The sequence below is a fragment of the Hypomesus nipponensis genome, chromosome 9, assembly GCF_054491055.1.
Source record: "Hypomesus nipponensis isolate SF chromosome 9, ASM5449105v1, whole genome shotgun sequence".
NCBI lineage: Eukaryota > Metazoa > Chordata > Actinopteri > Osmeriformes > Osmeridae > Hypomesus > Hypomesus nipponensis.
The window spans coordinates 6,244,125-6,268,176 of NC_140369.1; the positions used below are offsets into that span (position 1 = coordinate 6,244,125).

Below are 24,052 nucleotides of genomic sequence, written 5' to 3' on the forward strand. Positions count from 1 at the left end.
AAGAAATGCAATTATTTGTGCTTTGTTGCACTTGTTGTTGCACAGCCTCTGGATAGAGGTTATTGATGTGATATAAAGAAATGTGGCATTGTCTGAGACTGCTTCTGCCTAGCATTGTTCACTGTACCCTGCATATCTACCAGCTGCAGGAGATCAAGCACAAATAAGATAATATATCAACTACCCACAATGAGTCTCTCCGTGAACCAGTCACATGAGTTAGGGGAGTAGCACAAGTACTAAGGCACAAAACATCACTGGGAGTAACATCAAAAGAGGAGTTTTACAAATGCATTGCCAGTCACATGACACATTATACCGCTAGGATCTGCGACTGCATTTCATAGTGCTGCTTGTCTTGTTTTCTTTACAAATCGTGTCTCTGAAACATGCAATCATTGGAGGCTAAAGTATCAACTGTGAATTTGCAGACATACCTAATTGTGACAGAAGACAAACTGGTAAACAAAACACAGATTACCTGAAATTATACATTGCACTACCACATCTGTTTAAATTACATGTTGGCCTGTTGTTTTCATCAATGTTAATGATACAGGAGGTCCCCAGTGGTGAAAGAGGAGTATTACAGTACCACCAGATGGAGTGAGGAATTGACATTACAGAGGATGGACACTGGAGACGATTTACGGCAACACAAAAACACTGACCTATTTCCGTCATCAATGGCTATACATCAAAGGATTAAGAAAACGAGGTTCTTAGAGGTGAAACTAAGATTGAATATGTAAAATAGAGGTTAAAATATGTACTACTGATTTCGGTTCATTTGAGCCTGGTTGGAAATATCTGATTATCCCCAGGCTTACAACAGGAAGTCATTTTCAATAGCAAGAACAGCCTAACTCATGCACACAGTATTTGTTTTTCTTGAAACCCTCTCCGGAAACTAGCATCCCCACCTCTAACTCTCATCTCATATTCAATACATCAACGATTCCACCTCACCTCTTGTCTTCCACTTCCTACTCTTCCACTTCCTCCTCTTCACCCCTTCCTCTCCCCTTCGCACTCCATTCCAAATCAGATACTGCCAATTATCTCCCGGTTTCATTTTTCCATTGTGCCCAATCAGATAAAGGACACATTTTTGCTGGTATCGAAAGGGATTAAGAGTGATAGAGACTGACTACATGCCGAACTAGTTAATGTGATTGGGAATGAGGGCCTTTGTATCCAATCAGATTAACAGAAGAACTACAGCGTGGATAAATGACTGTCAAACAGTGGGTACCATGCTCTGGAGCTCTGCTCCATTGTTTGGTCTCGACAGACATTGATGTAGTCTAAGACCCCATGCAGCGACAATACTAACATGATACAGACTACTAAAGATGGCCAGCTGATGTACAAGTTACTTTACATACAAAACAGCATACCATTTTGTATTATCTTGAATGACTTGATGTAAAATCTTTGTTGTGAACGTTTCTTAAGTGCTTACCTGGGTGGGGTATTTATTGTTCGAGCTTCAAAGCAGAGGGTCCTGTAGATTGATGCTGAGGGGATAGCTGTCAGGTTTTGTTTATGGCCTTTCTTTACCTGCACGGAAGAAGAAAAAAGCATAATAAACAAAAGGCCATGTAAATGTGAGAGGAATGTGAACAATACAGGAGAGTTGATATTCTGCTTAAGGGCCTGGCCAAGAATCCCTAGTGATTTGGCAGCAACCTTGTGACCTCCAATAGAAAATCGTTCGACAGGTCTTCTCTCTGCCTGAGCCTGCCGCACTCCCTCTGACCTCAGAGGCAGCATGAGCATGCACGTACCCACGCACCCACGCACGCACACGATAACTTGGGCAAGTGACAGTGACAGAATTAGAACTGAGGAACTGTTCTTGCTGTCAGCACTGCAACTCTCCCGTTCACTCTTAACTCCATCTCTCTCTCCCTCAGTTCCTCCTGCTCTCTTTTCTGAAATCCAAGGACTCAAGAACAGTCAGAGATGGCTGGATAACCTCAACTGGTATTTTTATTTTGTATTTTTAGGTCGCTTGACTTTAAAAGTGGGCAAACACTGACCTGAATAGAGTACTGACTAGAGCAAGGAAATATGCCAAGTACATGTAATACTATGATTATATGTATGGCCCGTACCCTAAAACAATTATGTTTTTATCCTGTGCTTGGTATTGATACCATCATAGTTTCATAGTCAAATTCAATTATACTGTATATGATTATACAATATATTGTGCAACTACAAAGCTCCCTTACATGGGATCCATGTTTGTTGAGCACGAGTGATGACACACTCCAGACGAATGAAGCCCTCTCTGGGAAAACATAGGAGAAGAGAAATGAACACAGGTCTATGCCCAATTAATTATACATGGAGCAAAGAGAATCAAATCAATTAGGTATCACCGTGGCATGAATAAATGGTGCATAATTGATGCCAGTTCTTTTGCATTATGCATTCCTGGCCGTAGATCTCAATGCATGGTTAGAAAGCAGAGGTAGAAGGCTCTCACTGAAGGCCAATGCTACTGTTATATTCATCCACACTGTTTATACTATATGCAAATATGCATGAGTATTGGGAAGATGGGTCAAATGCTAATTTGCTCATACTTTGAAAACTTCTCCCCCCCAAAAAACTAAATTCAACGTAACTATAATTTTAATTAAATAACTAAATTAAATGTTTCATTAAATGAAATGCAAAACAAATGTTTCCAAATATCAATCAATGACCCCCAGTTGCTAAATCATACTGTGGTCTTGTTTTAAATGTTTGTAAAATAGTACAGTACAAAAAGGTTAAAAACATTTTGAAAAGTTTTAAAACATGTGGTAAATAGACCAAGTTATTTAGCTGATTTATGATGGACAAAAAGTCTGTATAGCCCAATTGAATACAGTTTTTTTGATCAACAACCATATGTATTGGTGGTTTACAGCACTGCACCCGGTGAAGGCCTACAGCTACAGAGGGGATACAGGATAATAGGGGGCCCAACTTGTTGATTTATTTATTTCTTCTTCCATCTTTGCTGAGAAAACAGATGGTCCCCATTATATGAATGAGCCATGTGACATCCCCAAACAGCACCACTGAGATTGAGATAATTAAAATGTATTTAATCAAATTCTGCAAATTAAAAAATCCAGCTGGTCACTACTGGACCCCTATGGTGCCCCATACATTTACCCTCAAATGGTATTTAAGATAACGCACAGTTAGACAATCTAAGTGAGATTACTTCAAATAGATTCAAATAACTTGGACATGGCCTATATGCTTGCCTACAGTGTACAGTATCAGCAGGGCCATCCTGAGAATTTAGAGTAAATGCTATAGCTAATTGCTCATTGGATCATACATTACTAACAACAACAATCTCTCTAATCCTATTGACTCAACCACTTGTTGATTGCTGTCAAAATATAGATAGTGTAATATGCCTGGGCTACCATTTTCCTTGACATACACTTGTGCGTGAAAATAATGGGTTCAGTAGGTAGACAACCGTAGCTGACTGCATACTGTGCTAATTTGTTGACGCACGAGCAAGGCCACGTTGCCTCTAATAAAATTGGCATATTAAGCTTTCAACGGATCTCCAAAAAGCTCAGTCATGCCATACATACACCATTTACATCTATCCCCAAATGTTGCCGCACGTTAACAGCCTAGTCTACTGCTGACTGGTCCCGTACGACTAGCGGTTTTGAGCCACTGTCACTTTTGTAAGCTAAAGGTTCTTCAGTCATTACTTGGAGAAGATGCAAACATTGTATTTAAAACGAACAGTAATTTAGCTCTCATCAATAGCCTACTACGAATATTTCGTAGTTTTTAAAACATCGTAATACAATTCACAATAGCATAACATTTTACTCCAGCCTTACAATGCTCCATTTGAAAGGTTACTGCAGGGAAGGGAACTAGCTTTGCTTACCTTCCGGGTCTGGGACAGCGCATGGCCACAGTGTTTTATGGGAAATGTAGTTCTTTTCTCGTTAAAAAACTAAATATTTTTGGGTAATTAAAAGCGACTACACGTTCCACACCGAATGCAGTTTGAATGTCGCTTTAGAATAGTCGATGTCAGCGCTTCGTGTATTTCACCGTATAGTGTACTAAAATGTGTACATTTGAGCTCCCAAAATACCCCAAAACGTACCCTTCCACTATGATGTTCCCTCAAACCTTTATCAATGCAACAGATTACAGAACCTGACACTCCTTAGGGGCAATATAATGAATGAATAACACCATGAATTAAACGCTCACTTAAACAGACAGACATAAGTGATTTTGGACCACTTGCCATGGGTGAAAACGAATTGCTTAGCAGCTGTAAGGTTTATGGTGCTATTTATGTAAGTTGTAAACTGGTTGTCAGAGCAAAAAGTTTTCACTGTCCATCAAATGTCACTCAACGGAACACTTTGTCATGTAAGCCACAATTTAGTATGGTCCACTGTAAGTGATTAATTGAAGTTACATTAATTGATTTACTGTCGTGCAGTTGTCCACAGGAAAACATAATGGCTTTCACTGTATTATTACTCTAAATGTCAGTCATAAATCATATGAAATCATTGAATAACATGCAACGGGTGACTGTAGGTATATGTTTGAATTATTAATGCACATGCATGTACCGTCCATATTTGATCAATTATATCACAGTTCTTTTGTGTTCATTCTAACCAAGCAACCTGCAACCGACATACCAATAAAACAAGAGCTCATTAAGAAGGGACATACCACGCATTTCCATTTGAGACAAATAACGAAACCCCGTGTAAAATGCTTGAGCGCGTTTGTTTTATAGGTCGCAAAATATGTTTTGCATTGGCCAAGGTATATATCCCTTTCACAATATTCTTGAACGCGCGTGTGTTTTGTCGGTTGTGCTTCAAAGGCTACGTTTTGAATTGTGCTCACTTTTGACTAGGCATATCTCTCATTAGGTCAATCATAAGCCTACGTTATGGTTTTGTGTTTTGTCACCCTATTCCCACCAACACATTTATGAAATGTAGAACAAATCTGTATGGACAGATTGATGGGTAGTAATTTCAAATTATAAAATGAAATTAAACAATTTCGCTCTTTGCTCCAATCCAAGCACGTCTGACTCTGACTCTTGTTTACGGCACAGGGTAGGTAGCGTATGCAATTTAAAGTTTTGGTTCTTTTTGTGTAATGCATCAATAATCATATATTCTTTGAAAAGGAAAAAGTATGGGCATCGTTGAGCGTAGCCTATGATGACTCCCCGGCGCTAGGATCCAGAGGAGAGCTCTCGCTCGCTCTCTCTCTCGCTCGCTCTCCCTCTCGCTCTCCCTCTCGCTCTCCACCTCTATCCCCTGCCTACTCTTCCAAGCATGTTTTAAAGTCTCTGCCAGACTTCAGCCTCGCACGCTACTTCCTGGATGGAAGAATGGAAAGCTTCCAGTGCTGCTCCAACAATTCCTTCAATTTCGCGAAAATCGCTGCCGCTGCAGCTCTGCGCTGCATGGACTAGTGCTACTTGAGACCTCTGCCAATATCCCTATTCTAATGACAAATGAAATCAAACAAGTTTGAGCGTTGTTTCTCCTAAATGTCATGTTTTTCTTTGGGAGTATTAAGAAGCTGTTTGGAAGAAGGTTTTAAGAAGTAGCCTAAAGACTGTTTCCTGGACGTTCTATATCAGAAAATTCCCTTGAACAGGCGCAGCCGATTTTAGCAGCATCTCGCGCTGCTTTTACGCAGCAGGCGTTGGTATTTGAACAGAAGGATAACTCAACAGTTGCCCTTTTTACTCTCGATGTTCATATTGTCATGCGGAGGCTACTGCAATCGTGTTGGTGGATCTTGTCTTTAATTTTGCCTGCAATCGTGCTCCTATGGGCAGACTGCCACCCCGGTAAGTTTTTTTCTTTCTTTCTCCTTAAGTATTGCTCTCTTTTGTCTCAAATGTTAGAAACACACATTGATCCCGATAAGCCAAATTGGCATCATGTCCATTTCCACAAAAGTGAAACATGATAATAATGCTAAGTACTTATACAGAGAGGTAAAAGCATTAGCGGTTTACTCCGTGCGCTACTTGAGCCATTCAAACACGAAGCCTGTACCCATGTCCCTTAGATTTGTTTTTGCACTAAGGATGGGGCTTCAAATTGTCGGCATGTAGCCTACCCCTCTTGGACGTTTTTCCTCAAACCTTAAGGAAAATAAAATCATTTCATTTTATGTAGCCTAACATGTTTCCCGTAGCTCTTTTCGCAATAGCCAATGCCAAACTGTTATGATTTGGCTATGGTTATATACGAATCCAGTTGGCAGAAAAGAACAAGTAGCCGAGTCTACCTATATATTGCAATATACAATACGATGAATGTATAACCGATAAATTCGCAATCCTTAAACATTACATTGAAACTGACATCGCGCTTAATCACCACTTAAGCTACAGTGATCCAACTGTGGACACAAAAATATTGATATAGAATCCAGTAAACCAACAATGGCACACATTCAATGTCCCCTGTTCTATAGGCGACTATGCTAAACAATTTCTTAAGAATACCCCTTAGCTACTGTAGGCTACTTACGCGGTCAATTTAAAACAAATAGCCTATGAAATGATTTTCTTTACAGATACTGTAGCCTATACATCTCCTTGTGCGTTGGCGTTCTCATTAATGCACTAGACTATTATGACTTCAAATTAACAATGTCTGCTCAAATTAGTAGCCCACGATCGTGGTTTAGGAGCTTTTGCTCAATCACAGATACATTATTAATAAGTTAGGCTATTCTTCGACAATGTAGACGTGCGGCAACCACAGAGTTGCATCCCTGATGCAATTTGTTTTAATAGTCTCAGTTTGGATGACCTTGACATAGTGGCAAGAGATTATTCAAGAGTGTTCGAGATGACAGCAGGTCTGGCAAAATGTAGCCTAATGCTGATTTTCAGCCCGTTCCTCCAGGTGGTTTTGCGCCTCCGTTAACTCTCGTCCACTGATCAAATATATATTTTCCCAATATTCAAAATATGTTATTTATAGGCAAATCCTCTTAGAAAAGAAACTTTGGTTAATGTTTGCGATAGCATCTTTCGATTATTGTAGCCATAAACGGGCAGTGCTAGCTTTTTCCATGCATTTTAATTTATCCAAAGGAGTTGACCTGAAAATAAAACACCAGTGGTAAAGGACGACCAAGTGGTTTGAAGTCAAATGTATGGAATGTGTCTTTGAACTTGAATGTGTCTTTGAAATGTTTTAGGGGTAGCTACATTTGCGTATGTAGATGTGTGTGTGTGGGGGTGCGAGTGTAATAGACTTTCACTATTCACTTTGTTTTATCAATGCATGCATGCAAATAATGTGTTGCCATATCAGTGTAGCCAGCTTTTTGAATTAAATTGATAAAGAGAGTGTATTAGCATCAATGGGGGCATTGACAACTTTCCATATCCATCTGAGCTGTTCCGTTCGCTTTTGATAAAAAAAAAAAAAAGAACACTTCAATTGGTGAATGCTGCAATGTTAGATATTGCATAGGGTCCTTTCCAGCTTTTTAAATGTAGTTCCCGGAGATGGAAGCCCTGGTGTATTCGGTTGGGAGTGGGCCCTTGTTAGCATTCACTTTTCTTTTCTTTGACTCAGCTCACCCCCACATCTTATTACCTATTCCATCTGATCACAAATCTGCAGAGAAATCAACTCAACAGAGGCAGTCAAAACTGAGACTACTTTTCAGAAAAGAGGCTGATGGAGGGATCTAGCTATAGATGAAGGGATGGAGGAGTGTTTGTATATTTGTACAGTCTTGTACAGGAGGGGATTGGAGCTGCATTAGAGGTGGGATGAATGTCTGAGGAACAAGCCCCTGTCACAGAACAGCAAACACATGCTGCCACTAGCTCCATCCACTTCCTTTACTACTTTTCTTTCTCTTTCTCTCTTTACAGTACGCATCATGACAATGAAATGGGAGAAAATCTGACACCGTTCACTCCTAATACGTCATAGGTTAGGTTGTTTTGTAGTCTATTTCTGAGGTGTAAGAGTTCCCAGAATGGGAGGAGGCTTGCTTTTTGCACTAGGGTAGAAACTGATGATGAATGATAATGATGATGAATGGTTCTGTGTGTCATCTAATAATGTGTGTACTTTAATATGCCATTATGGTAGGTATGTCTTCAAATTTCTATGCTCGAATAGCTGGACTCAACTCTACTTTAATGTCACGATGTCCCCTCACCAAACAGTCATACAAATGGCAGATGATGTCATGTTCTGTCGCTGTGAAAGACATCTGCGTCAACATTGGCTGGGCGGCTGTAAGCAGAGCCAGACAGACATCTACTTGAGGTATGAAAAGTGCGTGATGTCACTCGGATGGTTCTTGCGTCCATAGGGCATCCCTCCCAGTCTTTGTGAGAGTGTTAAATCCAGGTGAGGAACAGAACATCATCCCTGTCACCACAACTCCTACTCGGCACAGGGTTAACACAAGACAGAGAGACAAACAAAGAGATGTTCGGCCTTCACTCTGTAACGCCTCGCTGTGAAATGAATGCATGTTGCTCCCAGCCCCGCAAAAACAGAATACTTGCAGATCTTTTCAGTCCAAACTATCTCTCTTTCTCTCTCTCTCTCTCTCTCCGTCTCTCTCTCTGTCTCTGTTTCTCTTTGTGTCTTTCTATCCCTTCTTTAAAAAATAAGTACCATCTCTTTATTGAAATTCTATGTAAGGGCTGGAATTTTTCAAATCTCAGCAAAGGAAACACTGTATGTTATCCATGTGAGCAGACGGTGCCTTGCTGAGTCTTTGGCATGCCGTGCAAATGACAGGAAAAGTTGACATTTAAGGAGGATTGGAAATGCTCTTGGCATCCAGTAACAACATTATCATCATCATCATCTTTCCGACAACCGGCTATTATCTGGCCGGAGCAGCTCAGGTCGTGTTATCACTGGACCTGTCATCGTCACCAGGCACCCCCACAGAGATTGATTGAAAGATATGGTGAGATTCAGACACGTAGCCACAGTGAATGATACTGTTCGGAGGATCCTGCCTCACGATTTTGTTCTACCTTTTTCATGTTTAGTAAAGCTTTTTCTTGAGAACATCTATGTCACCCTATTGCGTGATGTTTGAATGTTGCAGAAATTGCTTGTGGGTCAGAAACAAACCTTTGGGATCCTTTTTAGCTCTGGTGCTACAAACTACAATATACAACATCCTAGATTGAACAAAGTAAATAACACAATAACAATCACAGAAATAACACTAACGATGATAATATAAGCATGCAGTACAGCACATAATATGAAGAGCTGAAGTTGGTTATAGCCTTTTGATCAGTGCCTCTGCTCAGCTAACCATGCCCAGTGGGGTTTTAATCTGTTTCTCATCAGTTTTTTTGCCTCATAAGATACGATGCCCAGGGAGCTGCTGGGAGACACGATCCATGCTGGGAAGATTCCAGGCTATCCTCCCTCTCCCTGCTATAGCTCTCAGGCTTAATGGAGTGCTGAAAATAAGGACCGCTTCGTTCCACACTGGGCTCCTCTGTCGACTTTTCCCTTTGTTCCAGCTCACTGTTATAATCAAGTCTGGATCTTTTTGAATGGAAAGGGGTGGGAGTTTCCCATAATTATCTTTAAAGTTCTAGAATTGTAGTTCTGGTTCCTTGTCTGCCTTTTGGCTGCTTTGAATTACTTTCACTCTATGTCTCACTCCCTCCTTCTCACCATCCATCCTTCCCTCCCTCTCTCCTTCCGCTCTCCTCCCTGTTTTTTGTCGACTGGTCCAATTGCTTCCAGTGCGCTTCGGTTCACTTAGCGTGTTTCCTACTCAACAACCCCCCCTGTCTCTCTCTCTCTCTCTCTCTCTCTCTCTCTCTCTCTCTCATCTCATGGTCTCTGAGAGGAACATCTCATGCTGTTAGATGCAGGGTGTACATTATCCCCCATCATACTTTTTAGTCACATGTCTGCTTTTGAAGAGCCTCAAGCGTAATGTCCGGGTAATGGTTCTGGTAGACCTATCCTCTTACAGAGAATGTACTTTGTTTCCATATAACTCTTGATATTGATGGATAGTACAACGTTAGGCTGCAGTTTTAAGACTACATTTCTAAAGAAGACCCCGTGTTGAACCTCCTGTCAGAATACTCATGTTCTTTAATTGAAAGATCAAAGCATTTTCTGTCCTATATAGATTGTCTTGGGGCTCTATTGAACCTTTACCAACACCACCACAAACTGTTTTTTTACCTCTTCCCTTAAGCTGTGCTGACAGTCCTCACTGACCTGCATTGCATTGAGTTGTTGTAAATGAAATGGACAATAGCACACCAGTGATGCCTGCTGTGAGAAAGGAGATCAGACACAAAGAGGGGGAAGGGAGAGAAAGACAGGGGGAGAAAGACAGGGGGAGCAAGATCGGGGGTCTGATACGAGTCTGACATCTTGGGTGCCAGTGCCTCTGCCCTCCCCTCAGCGTAGCGGTGCCAGGGGAGGATGTCATTGGGCAGGGACGGCCAGCGTTAAAACACAGAGGACCGACAGGCGGTTGGAGCGCGGCGGCTGATGAGGCTAAGTAATGATGACACGGATGAAACAGGTGGATAAAGGGGAGATAATTAAACAGAGGTAAGGCCGCAACTTTTTTGTTGTTGTTTGTTTTTACTTTTCAACGGTCATTATAGGGATAACCTTGATAAGGGCTCATGTTAATCACTGTGGACAAAGAGTGCATGTGAGTGTGTCTGTGGTCGACATGGCAACACACATTGCCATGTGTATCATGTGGCTCATTCCAAGATGTTAGTGAGCTCTTGAGAATCCACTGGAATGTATTGATTGCCATCTCTGAGATACCTTGGCTGTTTTGTTTATTTGTTCAGTCGATTCTTTTACATTTCGAATGGAGAGTGTTCCTTAGCTCAAGTTAAAGTGACCTTGTGCGATATAATATTTTCTTTGAGAGAGCGACTAGCACATTGTCTGCATGGGAATTATATTTGGTCCCTTTTTTTCCTGATCTTTTGCAGCTATTCATTAACTGCACAAGGTTCTGCATTGCAAATTGCGTATAAGTCTCCCTATGAGGAGATATTGCACCTAGCCCTCTAATGCACAGCCTACCATAGGGCACGTCTATTAAGCTGCTCTTAGAGTCCTGCAGCCCCTCACATTAGGGTTGGTGTTCTCACCACTGGATCTAGGGGATCTTGTCAGATTAAGGTGAAGTTGGGATGAAGAATAGCATATTTATTCTCCATGTCAAGGAACTCTCCACAGTCCTTTCCTCTCTCTCTGCTCAGTGAAGTGTGGCATCTGCATGATAAATTAAACAATTAATAATTAATTATGCCTCAAAGTCAGCATCAATATGCCAACTGCCGAGGACACCTTCAGTGTCTATTTAGCTTTTAAGAGGATCTCACGAGGGGTCTTAATAGCAACAAAATGCACATTTATTTACCAGACAACTCTCCATCAGAGTTCAAATGACCACTAGATGGGTCTCAAAATACTAACAGAAGGTGACATTTTGTGTGCTAAGCAACACCGGGCTACGACACAGATGTGTATGGAACAGCTACAGGACATTCTACAGGACTTTCTCTCTTAATTATCAAAATGTTAACTGTGACAATGGCTCTATGTTGCATAGTAAAGACCATACAGAAAAAAAGAGTTGAACGTAAAGAGAAGTATGACTTGATCTATACTACTGTGAATTCAGTTTAGGTTCTGAATGTGCTTACTCCAGATTATTGATAACATTAATTCAGAGTGTTTCTTTGGCCACTCAATCAAACCTTGGGGAGAAAAGTGCTAAACTTCATTCATCACACCTCCCTTTTTTCCAGACCCCCTTGCCTGCTACTCTTTCTCCCTGCCTCTTTTAAATTAATTTTTCTCTTCACCTCGACTTCATCGATTCTGGACTTGTACTACTTCACTCAGTCAGTTCCAAAGTCAAAGCCTTCACTCCTAACTCGATGCCCATGATTTGTACCTCCATCAAATATTTACAAAGAGGATCCAAACCTGCTGCAAGGTTGGTTTTGTTGTTTTCACCCTCACACTACTGCTACATTTTAATAAGGGCGTTTCAGCCTCCTTACTGCAGTTGCTTGGCATCTGCTTTATTTCTGCTGAAGTCAGATACTGTATAGGTTGTGGTCGATTGAAATTGTGAAGTTTACATTTAGACCTTTTGTCTCGCTTTGTTTTTGTGTAATGGAAGGATGTTAGTCTCTTATCTTAGTTTACAGTCACTGGGCATGGCCGCTCGCCTAACTTGACAATATTCTTCACAAAACCAATCTGATTGAATTGTTTCCCTGCCACTATCCATGTCACTGGCGTTTGGTAGATGAGGTCCCACAGGTGTTGGTTAAGAATTTACAGTGGATTTGATAAACGGTGTAATGCAGTCGTGTTTCCGGGGGAGTATAGTCACTGAGATGTGGCATGCCATTTTCACAGTCCTAATGCATTAGAGGTACAGCGGGGTGACTGAGAGGGCCTGGGCTGGGAACAGCCTTGATATTCACTCTATTTCCCTGGCGAACGGAGAAGAATAGAGGGAATAAAAAAAGAGAGAAAATCACCACATGCCAAGAAGTGTTGTGTCACGGAGTCAGTGGCGGGGCGGAGAGTGGAGAGCAATGCAGAGCCCTCCTCATTAAATTCTCGCAGTGGCGTTGGTTTTTCCACTTTAATGCTTGGGAGAAGCTAGCTTCCTCCTCCGAGAGACTGGGACACAGAGCTCCTCCAGAGCCGGCTGAGCTGCCCAATTTGTCTTCCTTCTGGGGAGGCTGTTATACCACAATGCCCTCTCTTCTATCGTGCCCCTATCGCCTTCATCTTTCATCCCTCTGCCCCTTTGCTCCCTTCTTTACTTTTTTTCTACGCCCTTTCTTTCTTCTGTCAGTCAATCTATCTGTCTATATTTCTAGATTTTTCTTCGTTTTCTTCTCTTGCTCTCCTATGTCCAGCCAGGTTCAACCCAACCTCTACCTAGCGTGCGTTAATGAAGCATGATCATCGCTTTCACTGAACAGCACTGTATCACACACAAACTGAGGACTACAATCATCCCAACCTCCCATTGTGATGGCTGTTTGCACAAAGCTTTGCTACTTGACAGAAACTCTGCTAGTCGGGCCTCCTGGGTGCTTCACACATCACCGGCCACCTGCCAGTCAGGAGGGTGGAGGCCAGCCACACAGAGCCCCGTAAAAGCCTTCATCTCCTGGAGCGATCAATGGGCCTCATGTCTTTCATTAATAATCTCATAAAATTCATTAGCTGCTATTCCCCTCTGAGGTCGGATTTGCGAGTCGGAGAACTGTTCTGCTTGTTAAAGTCCTTTTTCTAAAGATCACGTCAGGGACTGAGTGACATAGAGAGAGGCAGTTGAAAAGACAGGAAGTTGAAAACAAGACAGTGGTTCGACTGCATCCTGAGATGAGCAGGGTATGCTGAAGATCGGAGCTAGCGGTTATAAAAGGAACCCCAATGATTTCTGTGACATGCCACATTTAGGTAAGAACTGCATATGTTTTGTCAGTAGAAACCTCCACTTCCCCTTTTTTTCTGGAGAGCAGTAATTACGTTCCCATTTGAATACAGTGGCCTTTTCCTCTGACTTCTGGGCGTATCTATGCCGTCGTCCCCCGCCACCATCAATACATCCTGCGTTCTACATGAGCATCCCTGTTGTTCCTCTCATGGAGTCGTCAGTAGATGAAAGATGGACGTCTTGGTGCCATCTGTGTTGGGTGTGAATATGCCCCGGGGTCGTTCATGAGGGAGGCTTCGACGGGGCGAGCGGATCAGACATGCTTTCCGATCGTCGGTTTCTGACAGAGAACGATGAGGACATGGCGCCCCGCGCCATGACTGGACTCCACAGGAGGCAAGCCATGAAGACGGAAGAGAGCCGAAAATTGATACTGTTCGTTTAAGGACCGAAAGAATAGTACAGCACTGGCTTCACTGGCTGTCTTGCACAACTGGACACCAAAGCCCTGCTGGCTGTTTGCTCGCTTGCAATCAATCCATCCTCAGCGTAAACAATCAGTGCTGCAAAGAGTGGAGAAAGTGACTGGGTGACATTAAGTCCAATTACTTGGGGGAGGGGGGAGTTCTGAAGTTGTCAGGCGCACTGCTGTGAAATCAATCAGGAAGTGCATCTTTGTTCTTTATGTCTTCATCTGGATTTCTCTTTTATCTCCAATTTTTCTTTTTTCTCACTTGAGATTTATCGCCGTTTGTTATGATTGGGGTCCCCATGTGTGAATATTGCATGCCACCATTGTGTTTTGAATGGTGTGCAGTGGAGAGGAAAACGGAACCACAATGCATATCCATTTCTCCATCTCTCTCATCCATCTCACTAAGAGGAGTCTGTTCTGGCCTCTGTGATTGGCTCTGGGGCTAAATGTAAGATTTCCTGAGCAGGGTGCAGGAGGTGTGGGGCTTCTCAGACCAGATGTTCAACAGATGGGCCTTCCTAATATCACTCGAGGGGCTTGTGGGTTTTCTCTCCTTGCCCTCCATCCTTCCCTTCCTGTCTCCTCGCAGCACTCCCTTTGCTCTCTCCAACTCATCTTTATGGTGCTCTTTTCTCTGTCACTATAATTTAGTCCAAAAACTATTCCTAATTTCTGCCATGGTCTCTCTCTCTCCCCCCTCTCCTTCTTGCTCTCTTTCCACCATCCCTTGCTACCCTGTTCCTCTCCTACACCCCCGAAATCTTCAGATTTGTACTGTAAAAGGGGTACTGGGCATAAAAGCAGCAAGTGGAGGCAGGTTTGGGCCAGGCCCGTTCCCATTCCTCATCGGTGGACAAGCGCCTGTGTTCCACCTGAAACCCCTCTGGATTTACACCGGATCTGCAGCCATCTTTCTTCCCTTAATCACCTCGGGGCTGGGCTCTCTCTCTCGCCCGTCCCTGGGCCGATGGATGACCCGCAGGGGAAATCGAATGGAAACCGGCCAAGCCTGACGCTCCTAGAGTGCTTTCTAGGTGCCACACTGAGACACACTCTGTGGAAACGGAAGAACAGTACACTTGGGTTCCCACCTTTCCTTAAAGTGGACTCCGATCCTGCCTCATTCAAGCTTTTGAAGACTTTTTTTCTGTCACAAATCAGGGTGTCCGCGGGGTTTTAAAAAGTATTAAAAGGTGATAAATCAAAATTGCCAAATTTAATGCCATTAAAAGTGTTAAATTTGGTTTTAGTGGAATTTTTTTTTTTTTAATAGGTATTTTTTTTTTCAGACTATCAAGTGTCCTATTCTGATTGAAATTATTTCTGCTAAAGTTCGCTTTAGTTCTTTTTTCGCGGGTTTTAGCTGAACTAATGTTTGATGGTGACGTCATAATCAGTGGTCGTTCGACATCTCAAACGCTTTGCTTAAACATAACTCGCTTGCATGGCTAACATGGCTCGCTTACGATTTTGACTTAAAAATCTTCAACGTCTAGACAACTATGGGGAAATGCAAATTTTCTGACAGCTGGGTGCAAGACCCAGAGTTTAAGGAATGGCTCAGGCCGGTAGTAGGTAATGACCGGCAGGCTTATTGTTCGGTTTGCAAAAAATCCATCAATGTGAACTGGATGGGAGCGAATGCACTTCGGTCGCATATGGAGTCCACGAAGCATAAAAATGGAATGCGCAGTCGGCGGCAGCAGTTAACTCTACCACTCTTAACTGTCTGTGGTGCTGCACCTCCGAAAACTAGTGCTACGGTACACACCAACGCAACGGCTACAGCAACTACTTCTGACCTCCGGGTGACTTTGGGCTCCACACCAACACTTCGTGCGGAGACTCTGTGGTGTTTAAACACTGCAGTTAAGCACCACTCCTTCAATTCCAACGAAGGCATTTCGGAGCTTTTTAGAGATATGTTTCCCGACTCTGACATCGCCAAATCATTTACGTGTGGGAAAGATAAAACCGGCTACATAATCAGATTTGGGCTAGCCCCATACTTCAAAAAACAGCTTGTTGATGGCATCAACAAGGCTGGGCCATTCGTATTAATGTTCGATGAGAGCCTCAATCAGGCTTCAAAGAAAAAACAGCTTGACATCCATGTTCGATACTGGGAGGATGGCCGTGTCCAATCCAGATACTTTGGATCTCAGTTCTTGGGACATGGAAGGGCCGAGGATTTGTTGCATCACATCAAGGTAAGTCAATATATATTAATATATATATATATATATATATTTTGCTATATAGGCCTACTTAGGCGGCATCCTGTGGTCATTCATTTGAAGAGTTATTTATTCACAAAGATTTTATGTATTATAGAAAAATGTTGGCAAATGTATTGTTGGCTACACAAAAGGATTAAAATGGCCAAAGGCCTGCAGTTATTTGAATGGAAGCTGAGTAGGCCTACCTGCATTAATAAACCTGTGGGGTATAGCTCCAAGGTACAAGAAAATCAAACATGTTTTTAGTATTTTGTTAAGTTCAGTAACCTATCACAGTTATAGAAATTTAATATTTGGCTCAAGTTTTGCTGGTGAAAAAAATAAAATAAAATCATTGCTAAAATACCAACTAATAATTGATATCAAATGTGTGTGCAGTATGCTTATCCTTACCCCCAAGTGCCAAGCCTTGTGAATGTTGAGATCTATTTGACTGTATCTGATTGATAACTTTTAACAAATTGTCTCCTGTGTCAATTCACAGGAATGTGTTACACAACTGAGTATGAGGGAACTACTATCAGTTGGCATGGATGGCCCCAATGTGAATTTTAAGTTAGTGGATCTTCTCCAGAAAGAGCATGCAGAGCTCTACGGAGGTGCTCAGGTTGTCACTGTTGGAAGCTGTGGACTTCACACCGTCCACAATGCTTTAAAGGCAGGCTTCACTATGTGGCAGTTGGAAAAACTTCTGCGAGCCATGCACTTCCTCTTTCATAATGTTCCTGCCAGGAGAGAAGACTTCACTAGTCTGACAGGGTCCTCCTGCTTTCCCTTACCATTTTGTGGCCATAGATGGGTCGAAAACGTTCCTGTGGCAGAGAGAGCAGTTGAAGTTTGGCCAGTGCTTAAGATGTATGTGGATGCTGCAGAGAAAAAGAGGGTTCCAGTCCCCTGCACAGCCTCATATGACACCATAGTAGCAGCACAAAAGGATCCATTAATTATTGCAAAACTCCAGTTCTTTCTCGCAATTGCAAGGACATTCAACCCCTTCTTGACCAAGTTCCAAACTGATGAGCCAGTGTTGCCCTTCTTGGCCAAAGATTTGACTGAGCTGCTGATGGTAATGATCACTGTAAATGTTTTATATCATTGATTGCATTTGATGAATCTGTATGTAAATAGCTTGATTTCTGACTGCTTGTTTTGCCATTTTAAGAGTTTACTGAGGCGGTTTGTTCAACGAGAGCTCCTCCAGGACCTCAGACCCGAGCAGCTGATCAAAATAGATCTAACAGATGAAAGGGACTTGGTCTCTCCTAAGAGTGTAGACATAGGCCTGGGAGCTGAATCTGCTATCAAGGTAATTTTGATATATCCTACTACTATACTATTTTTTTTCAGAGATGCACATGTGTTTTGGGTTGCCTGCACAATGAACCAGGATGTATGTTGTAAAATTAACTTTTGACACTTAGAAGTACTGCTACTACTATGTTATGGCTGCTACTACAACTACTACTAAAAATAATAAGAAGAAAAAGAAATACAGATTAAAAGAGTAAAACTGATTCTTTTCCAAAGCATTTGCAGTGAACATTCATTAATGTTCCTCATTTGTTAGGAACTACAGGGCAAACCAGGATGCAAGTTGGGTGAGCTTTCTGTGCTCACCTTCAGGCGAGAATGTTTGCAGGGCCTGGTTAAGGTGGTTGTGAAGCTACAGGTGAAAAGCCCCTTGAAATTTCCAATGGTCAGACAGATTGCATGCTTGGACCCTACAAAGATGCACAGAGATCCTGATTGGTGCATCAGACAGATGAAGGGCATAGTGCAAACATTCCTTCAGGGCAAGCAGCTGGCAGGTGGCATCCCAGCTGGTAAGAAAATATTGGATAGGGACAGTTAAAGTACTTAGGTTATTCAGATTGATTAAAGCTGTGTAAGAAGTCTCATTAGCAAGATGGTTTTCTGCATTCTCCTCCCAACAGTGAGGAAGTGTCAATGCTTTATCAAATTAATAAGTTCTGAAAAAGTCTTACACATTCCTAGCTCAGTGTAGAATGTTATAACATGATGTTGTGATATATGTATTGTCAAATGGGTGACTAATTAATTTTGAATGACCTATTAAGTACCTTAATTCCTGTGTCAATGTTGCAGGTGATGTGATCATCCAGCAGTTCACGTCATTGCTGTCCCTTGAGGGCAGAGATGAACGCTTCCGCTCTTTTCAACCTTTTAAGCAGCGTGTGGATGTGTTTCTACACTCAACGCTCAGCACATCATACACTGACCTTTTAAGGTTCTGCCAGAGCCTTTTACTTCTGTCGCATGGACAAGCCACAGTGGAGAGGGGCTTCTCCATAAACAAAGAGGTGGAAACGTGTAACCTTCTAGGTGAATCCTTGGAGGCACTGAGGTTAATCTGTGACAATGTCAGTAGCTGTGGTGGTGTCTTCAAGGTGCCTTTAACCAAGGACCTGCTGGCCTCTGTGGCCTCAGCAAGGTCCGAGTACAGGCTATACCTTGAGCAAGAACGCAAAAAGAGGGAGAGTGCTGCTCAGACACTGAAGAGGAAGGCTGCAGTGGAAGAACTAGTGGAGCTCAGACAGCAACGCAGAGTCCTGGATGATGTCTGTACCATCCTTGAAAATGATGCCAATAAATTGGCTGAGGAGGCAGAGGGGAAGGCTGGGTCAAAAATGACCCAGCTAATCACTAAATCCAACACACTGAGAAGGAGGTACAAAGAGAAAAAAGAGGAACAGGTCAAACTGGACAAAACTATTGAGGAAAAGGCCATTCAATTAAGACAGTTGCCATAAGAATATTTTCTGACTGCTTGTTTTGTTATTTAAAGAGTTTACTGAGGCGGTTTGTTCAATCTTTTGCTCATGGGTTCATATGAGTCCTGTAGCACAGGTTTATGTAAATAAGAGCAGTTCACCAGTTCACGTAGTGGATGTCAGTTTGTAATGATCACTGTAAATGTTTTAATAATTGATAGCATTTGATGAATCTGTATGTAAATAGCTTGATTACTGACTGCTTGTTTTGCCATTTGAAGAGTTTACTGAGGCGGTTCTATTCACGAAATGAAATAAATGTGTGCAATATGTGGTCAACATCAGCGAGTCTCTAAATCTATTCTGTTGTGTATAGTGTTATATATGTAAAAATCTGCGTAAACGTGAAAAAGGTCGCCAATTAACACTTGCAAACTCAGTGTCGTGATGGTATTAAAAAAAATTCAGATGGTAGTAAAAAGGTTATTAAAAGGTATTAAATTTAACTTAAGGATTGCTGTATATACCCTGCAAATACTGAATCAAATCAACATGAGTTTGTCTTACTGGCAAATGAGCTACACCCTTTGTAGTGGCAGAATGAATGTCAGAATAAGCCACAAACGAGCCGCAAATGACAAGAGATGTAATCCAGTTTTAAGTTTACTGACCGAAAAAGGTTCAACATAGAATTTTGTCACCCAGTAAAAATGATTTGCTCCTAAAACAGCTCTCTGAACCACTTAACAGCACATGATGTCACTCTGTCTTAACGGGAACCTTGATAATCAACATTCTTACTTTTGTTTTGTATATTTAGTTCTTATACAGTAAGTAGAAATTATGGACTATGACTGTGGCATCATATTTACTTACATTAAGGCTTACACACTTGGTTAAAATATATTTATTTAATTGTAAAATAAACTAAAACACAATGTTGAGTCTCATTGCCACATTGTTCTGTGTCTGTGGTAGAGCAGTAGATCCTTCACTCCTTCATTCACTCTCTTCCTCTCTCACAACCTCTTCACCCTCCTTCCCCCTCCTCTGCGGTCCTTCTCTCGTGCCTGCCAGGCCACAGTCTCTGGTGCTCAGCCAATGCAAAGCCCCTCAGGCAGTGTCACTCTGAAGATCTTCGTGATGACAGCATGCTGACAGGCGTCGGACGAGCATTTCAAAAGGAAAATGTAATTACCATTAAAGAGGGACCCTGGCTCCAGCCCTGGTATGACTGCAGGGCTTATTACCTAAAACGATCAGAAACACACAGAGAGACAGACCCCTTTGCTTTCTGCCTCTCCGCAGTCACGCACACAAAGTCCTTGCCTCTAAACCTCTTTCACACCCCTCCCCTCCCCATCTCATCAAAATTCAAATATTTATAGATTTGCAATTCTAAGTCGGGGCACAGCAGTCTTTTCATGTAGTTGGCTTGTTTCTTTCGCCGCACATTCACCATTAGGACTGCTGGATCTGATTTCTTGCACAGAATATATGCCTTGTTTCCCCCATTGTCAAAATTGGATAGGTTTCAGTGTGTTCAATCCATTCGTATTCAAGCAGAGCATAGGAACAGATGACGTAAGATGTTTACCATGTTTTTATTGAGGTACAAAGTGGGAGAATCATTCAATCAGGCATTTCAGGGAAAGGCACCTCAGCTTTTTTCCCTTGTGTCGCAAGTTCAGTGTTTTGTCCACACAGCAGATGGCTGGTAACAAAATATCATCTGATTTCCGCCCCAGGTCGAGCAGTCAAATGATAATATAAGACTCTGAATGCTCCCTGCAACATGGAGCCACAACTATGACCCTATTATAGAGGAGGAACACCGTTCGGGGAAAGAAAACTCCAAACACAATGTACAAGTTCAGAGATTCATTTGAAAACTTTGGAGTTTGCCTGGCAGACATACTAATATGATCATCTATCCCATCAGAACATTGTGTGCGTACTGTAACTGAACTTGTCCTAACAACAACAACAGCAGCAGAATGATGGGAGACCATTTGGGACAAACAAATCAAAGTTGACCAAGGGTAAAACGACCGAATGGCTGTCTAGTCGATTAACCCACGAATATCTTTGCCCAATGCATCACGGCGTCTTTTTTGTTACTGCGCTAGCACACCTCCAGTTTGCTCCATCAGAACAGCTTTTAGCAAAGGGGCAATATCATTGTTGGAAGTCTTAAGAACCAAGCAGAGTGATATTACAGTTGGAAGAATATGAATAAAATCACTTCAAAGTATTCCCTCCAGCCCATCTATTACATGGATGTTGCTCAGTGAATTTTCCACTAACCAGTTCACTCTGTTTCACTTAACACTACCGACAGTTGTCTAAACCCACGGCGATGCTTAGCTACAGACACTTTAGACAATACATCATGAATATACAATCTTAAATCGGAAGATGTTTTTTATAGACGTTCGACACTCACTCCTTTTGAGTGCCATTTGCAAGACACGCTTCATCATGAACAAAAGAAGCCTGTGCTTGTATTCATCACATTTTCATTACTGCATGCTGTTTTGTAACGTGCTTTTGTCTAAACTTCTCAATGTATACGGCTGTCTGTTGTTTGTATGACAGTAGATGTTCTTGAGTTTTAAGGACGTTTTCCTGGTCCCTGCGTGTGTTTTATTTGGGGATTAAGGTTTTTTCCCCACCCTATGTTATGTAGTTTGTATCAGTAATCTTTAGGAAATGCATCGAGTCCAGGATTCAGGACACAGATAGACACACTATATTTGTCTGTTTGCTGCCATGATAGGCTTTTTCGTTTTCCCTTCCTAATCTCCCCAAGCCAGCCCAGTGTAAGCTGAATGGCCAGAGACACAGTTATCAATCTGAAAAGACAAATGCCATCTTTAAGCTGCTTGTCTGTGCTGGATTGTGCACTCTGTTCATGAGACTGCTGTGGCCGTTTCGGGCTTATCGTCTTTATCTTGGTTTTTTATTATATATTTTTTTCTTCATTTGACTCTGGCGCCGTGGGATGGTCATGTATGCTGCTGATAGAGCGTTGGATCTTCCGCCTCACAGTCGGAAACTTTATAGGAATGAGACACATTGCAGTTTGGGCGTTAACTTGGCGTGCGTGTGTTTGTGTGCGTGTGTGTGTCTGTGTGTGTGTTGATACTGACTTGGATGGATTGAGGTATTATCAGGATCATGTGCTGGGCGCCCAGACTGTATGATCAGATCAGAAGTTGGAGCCCCTGTGCCTGGCATGGCATCTTCTCCACCATCTACCGAGTGCCTTATCGACTTGACCCCACCTTGGTCTAGGATCTCTTGCTCTTCCAGAGTCTGGCGGGACGGAGCCCTTTGGAGATGTCTGAAAGGGTCCCTGTTGTTGTGATGTGTGATTGAAGCTGGTCTAAGGGCAGACGGCGGAGCCTAGCAACAGAGTGGAGCCTGCGGATAGGGGCTTTCCTTTGGGTTTGGAACCAGCTGATGTGGTCACGTGACTAAGTGGAGGAAGAAGGAAAGAGCAACATGAAGTAGCCAGTTCCAACTGGCATCGAACTGACCCATACTGACCATGCAGCCATGTTTCAGTACTGACAGTCGATATCCAAGGACAATTAAAACATTTAATGAAACTCATAATGTTTAAATATTTTACCGGTTTGATTCGAGTTTTGGTTAGGGTCAAAAGTTTTAGGATTCAAGAATATTTATGATTTGTTTGGTTCAGAGAACAATCAGTAAAACATTAATAAGATTACACTTTACTAAATGTAAACTCTGGTCCCTGTTCATCAGCACTTTACACCGCACCCCGCACACAAACATCCAGCCTCATTGGATTTATAACTACTTTAACATACTGAAAGTAACAAAGTGACTTCAGTGTTTAAACTGAAAGTGTTCACTTTGGCATTGACAAAGATGTTATAGCTGACACTATCCTAACATATGTCAGCTTCCAAATAGTATGTATTCTCCCTTATAGAGGGCTGGGCTACAAGCTATTAGCTTGATAGACAGACATTATTCTTGCATTAACACTGCAATGCCAGAATACAATACAGAGTACTCATTCTATTGTTTAGGTTTCCTAGTGATAAGAGAACAAATTAATTGAGATAGTGCACTGTGAGGGTAATGGAGGATCTTCCCCCTTTCCGTGTCAGATTTGGGCCATTTCCCTTTTCAGTTTGTTAAAAGGAACGACTTGTTTCAACAAAGGATGACATTCATTGGGAAGTGACAGGTTGTAGAAGTGAACAAAAAGGCTAAGTATAATGGATCGGAGCCGGATGAAACGGGGTGGGCGGAGCACATTAGTAGTAGGTCAGACTCGTTATCGCTGTGAGTCACTCCCAGTCTAATCTCTTTAATTGGGCGTCATCGTGGTTACGGAGCAGCCCCCTGGATGGAACACTCGGAAGAGGACACGGGGGGACAGGCGAGGGTGGCAGAGCGGAGACGTGGGGCCGACTGTATAAATGGTTTGGGGTCAGATCATAAGAAGGAGGCCTATACGCTGACACTAGCAGTTAAAGGTTGTGGTGGAGGTGAGGCAGCAATGGTCTGAAATGGCGGTGGGGGTTTATAAAATGATCACATTATACAACTCATCCTATTGGAACCTGTGTGTCTTGGTATACACAGTTGATTTCATTTTTTTTTTCTTTTTCTTCCCTTTCCTCTAATAGGGATGTGGAATGTGTTGGATTGGTGGGGTTAGGACGTATGTCCTGCTGATGGGGTTTGAGTTTGCAGAAGGGTTGAAATGGGATTTTGAGGCCAGTGTGAACTGATAATGACGCGGGCAAAATGGATTTGTAATGGCTATTCACGGGGGCAGTGGAGAACTCCCATAGTTTGACACAAATACAAACGCTGATGGAGATGTCGCTGGCAAAGAGAAACTGGGAGACTCTGGGTCTAGGTGAAATCACAATATGTGGGCTGTCACTGAGAAATAAATAGATTGTGTGTGTGATGAAATATGCATGGATGTGTCTGTGAACGCAGTGGAGGACATTTTACGAAAATGAGCAGTAGTTTAGGCCACTAACTGTCTTTTCTAGTGTTACTACTGGTGTTAAATGCTG

At 42.3% G+C, this 24,052-nt stretch overlaps 3 protein-coding genes across 7 annotated transcripts in view; 2 read left to right on the forward strand and 1 right to left on the reverse strand.

The window, feature by feature from the left end:
- fhit (fragile histidine triad diadenosine triphosphatase) overlaps positions 1-4,008 on the reverse strand; it is a 133,542-nt gene extending 129,534 nt beyond the window's left edge. For 2 of the 4 annotated variants that reach the window (XM_084704051.1, XM_084704048.1), the window contains exons 1-3: positions 3,879-3,924; positions 2,241-2,299; positions 1,466-1,563 (exon numbers count right to left, since the gene is read on the reverse strand). The gene's annotated coding sequence lies outside the window, so the exon portion shown is untranslated. The other 2 variants (XM_084704050.1, XM_084704049.1) reach the window with 2 other exon arrangements.
- Positions 4,009-5,423: 1,415 nt separating this feature from the next.
- The window catches only part of ptprga (protein tyrosine phosphatase receptor type Ga), a 158,502-nt gene continuing 139,873 nt past the window's right edge, over positions 5,424-24,052 (forward strand). For both annotated transcript variants that reach the window (XM_084705264.1, XM_084705265.1), the window contains exon 1: positions 5,424-5,890. In XM_084705264.1, coding sequence (XP_084561390.1) covers positions 5,806-5,890 — 85 coding nt within the window. In that variant the 5' untranslated portion in view covers positions 5,424-5,805. The remainder of the gene's footprint in view (positions 5,891-24,052) is intronic.
- Positions 15,244-19,321, forward strand: LOC146272546 (uncharacterized). Its single transcript, XM_084706411.1, has 5 exons — positions 15,244-16,215; positions 16,730-17,311; positions 17,408-17,551; positions 17,813-18,068; positions 18,352-19,321. The coding sequence occupies exons 1-5, from the start codon at positions 15,508-15,510 to the stop codon at positions 19,014-19,016; spliced, it is 2,355 nt and encodes a 784-aa protein (XP_084562537.1). The 5' UTR covers positions 15,244-15,507; the 3' UTR covers positions 19,017-19,321.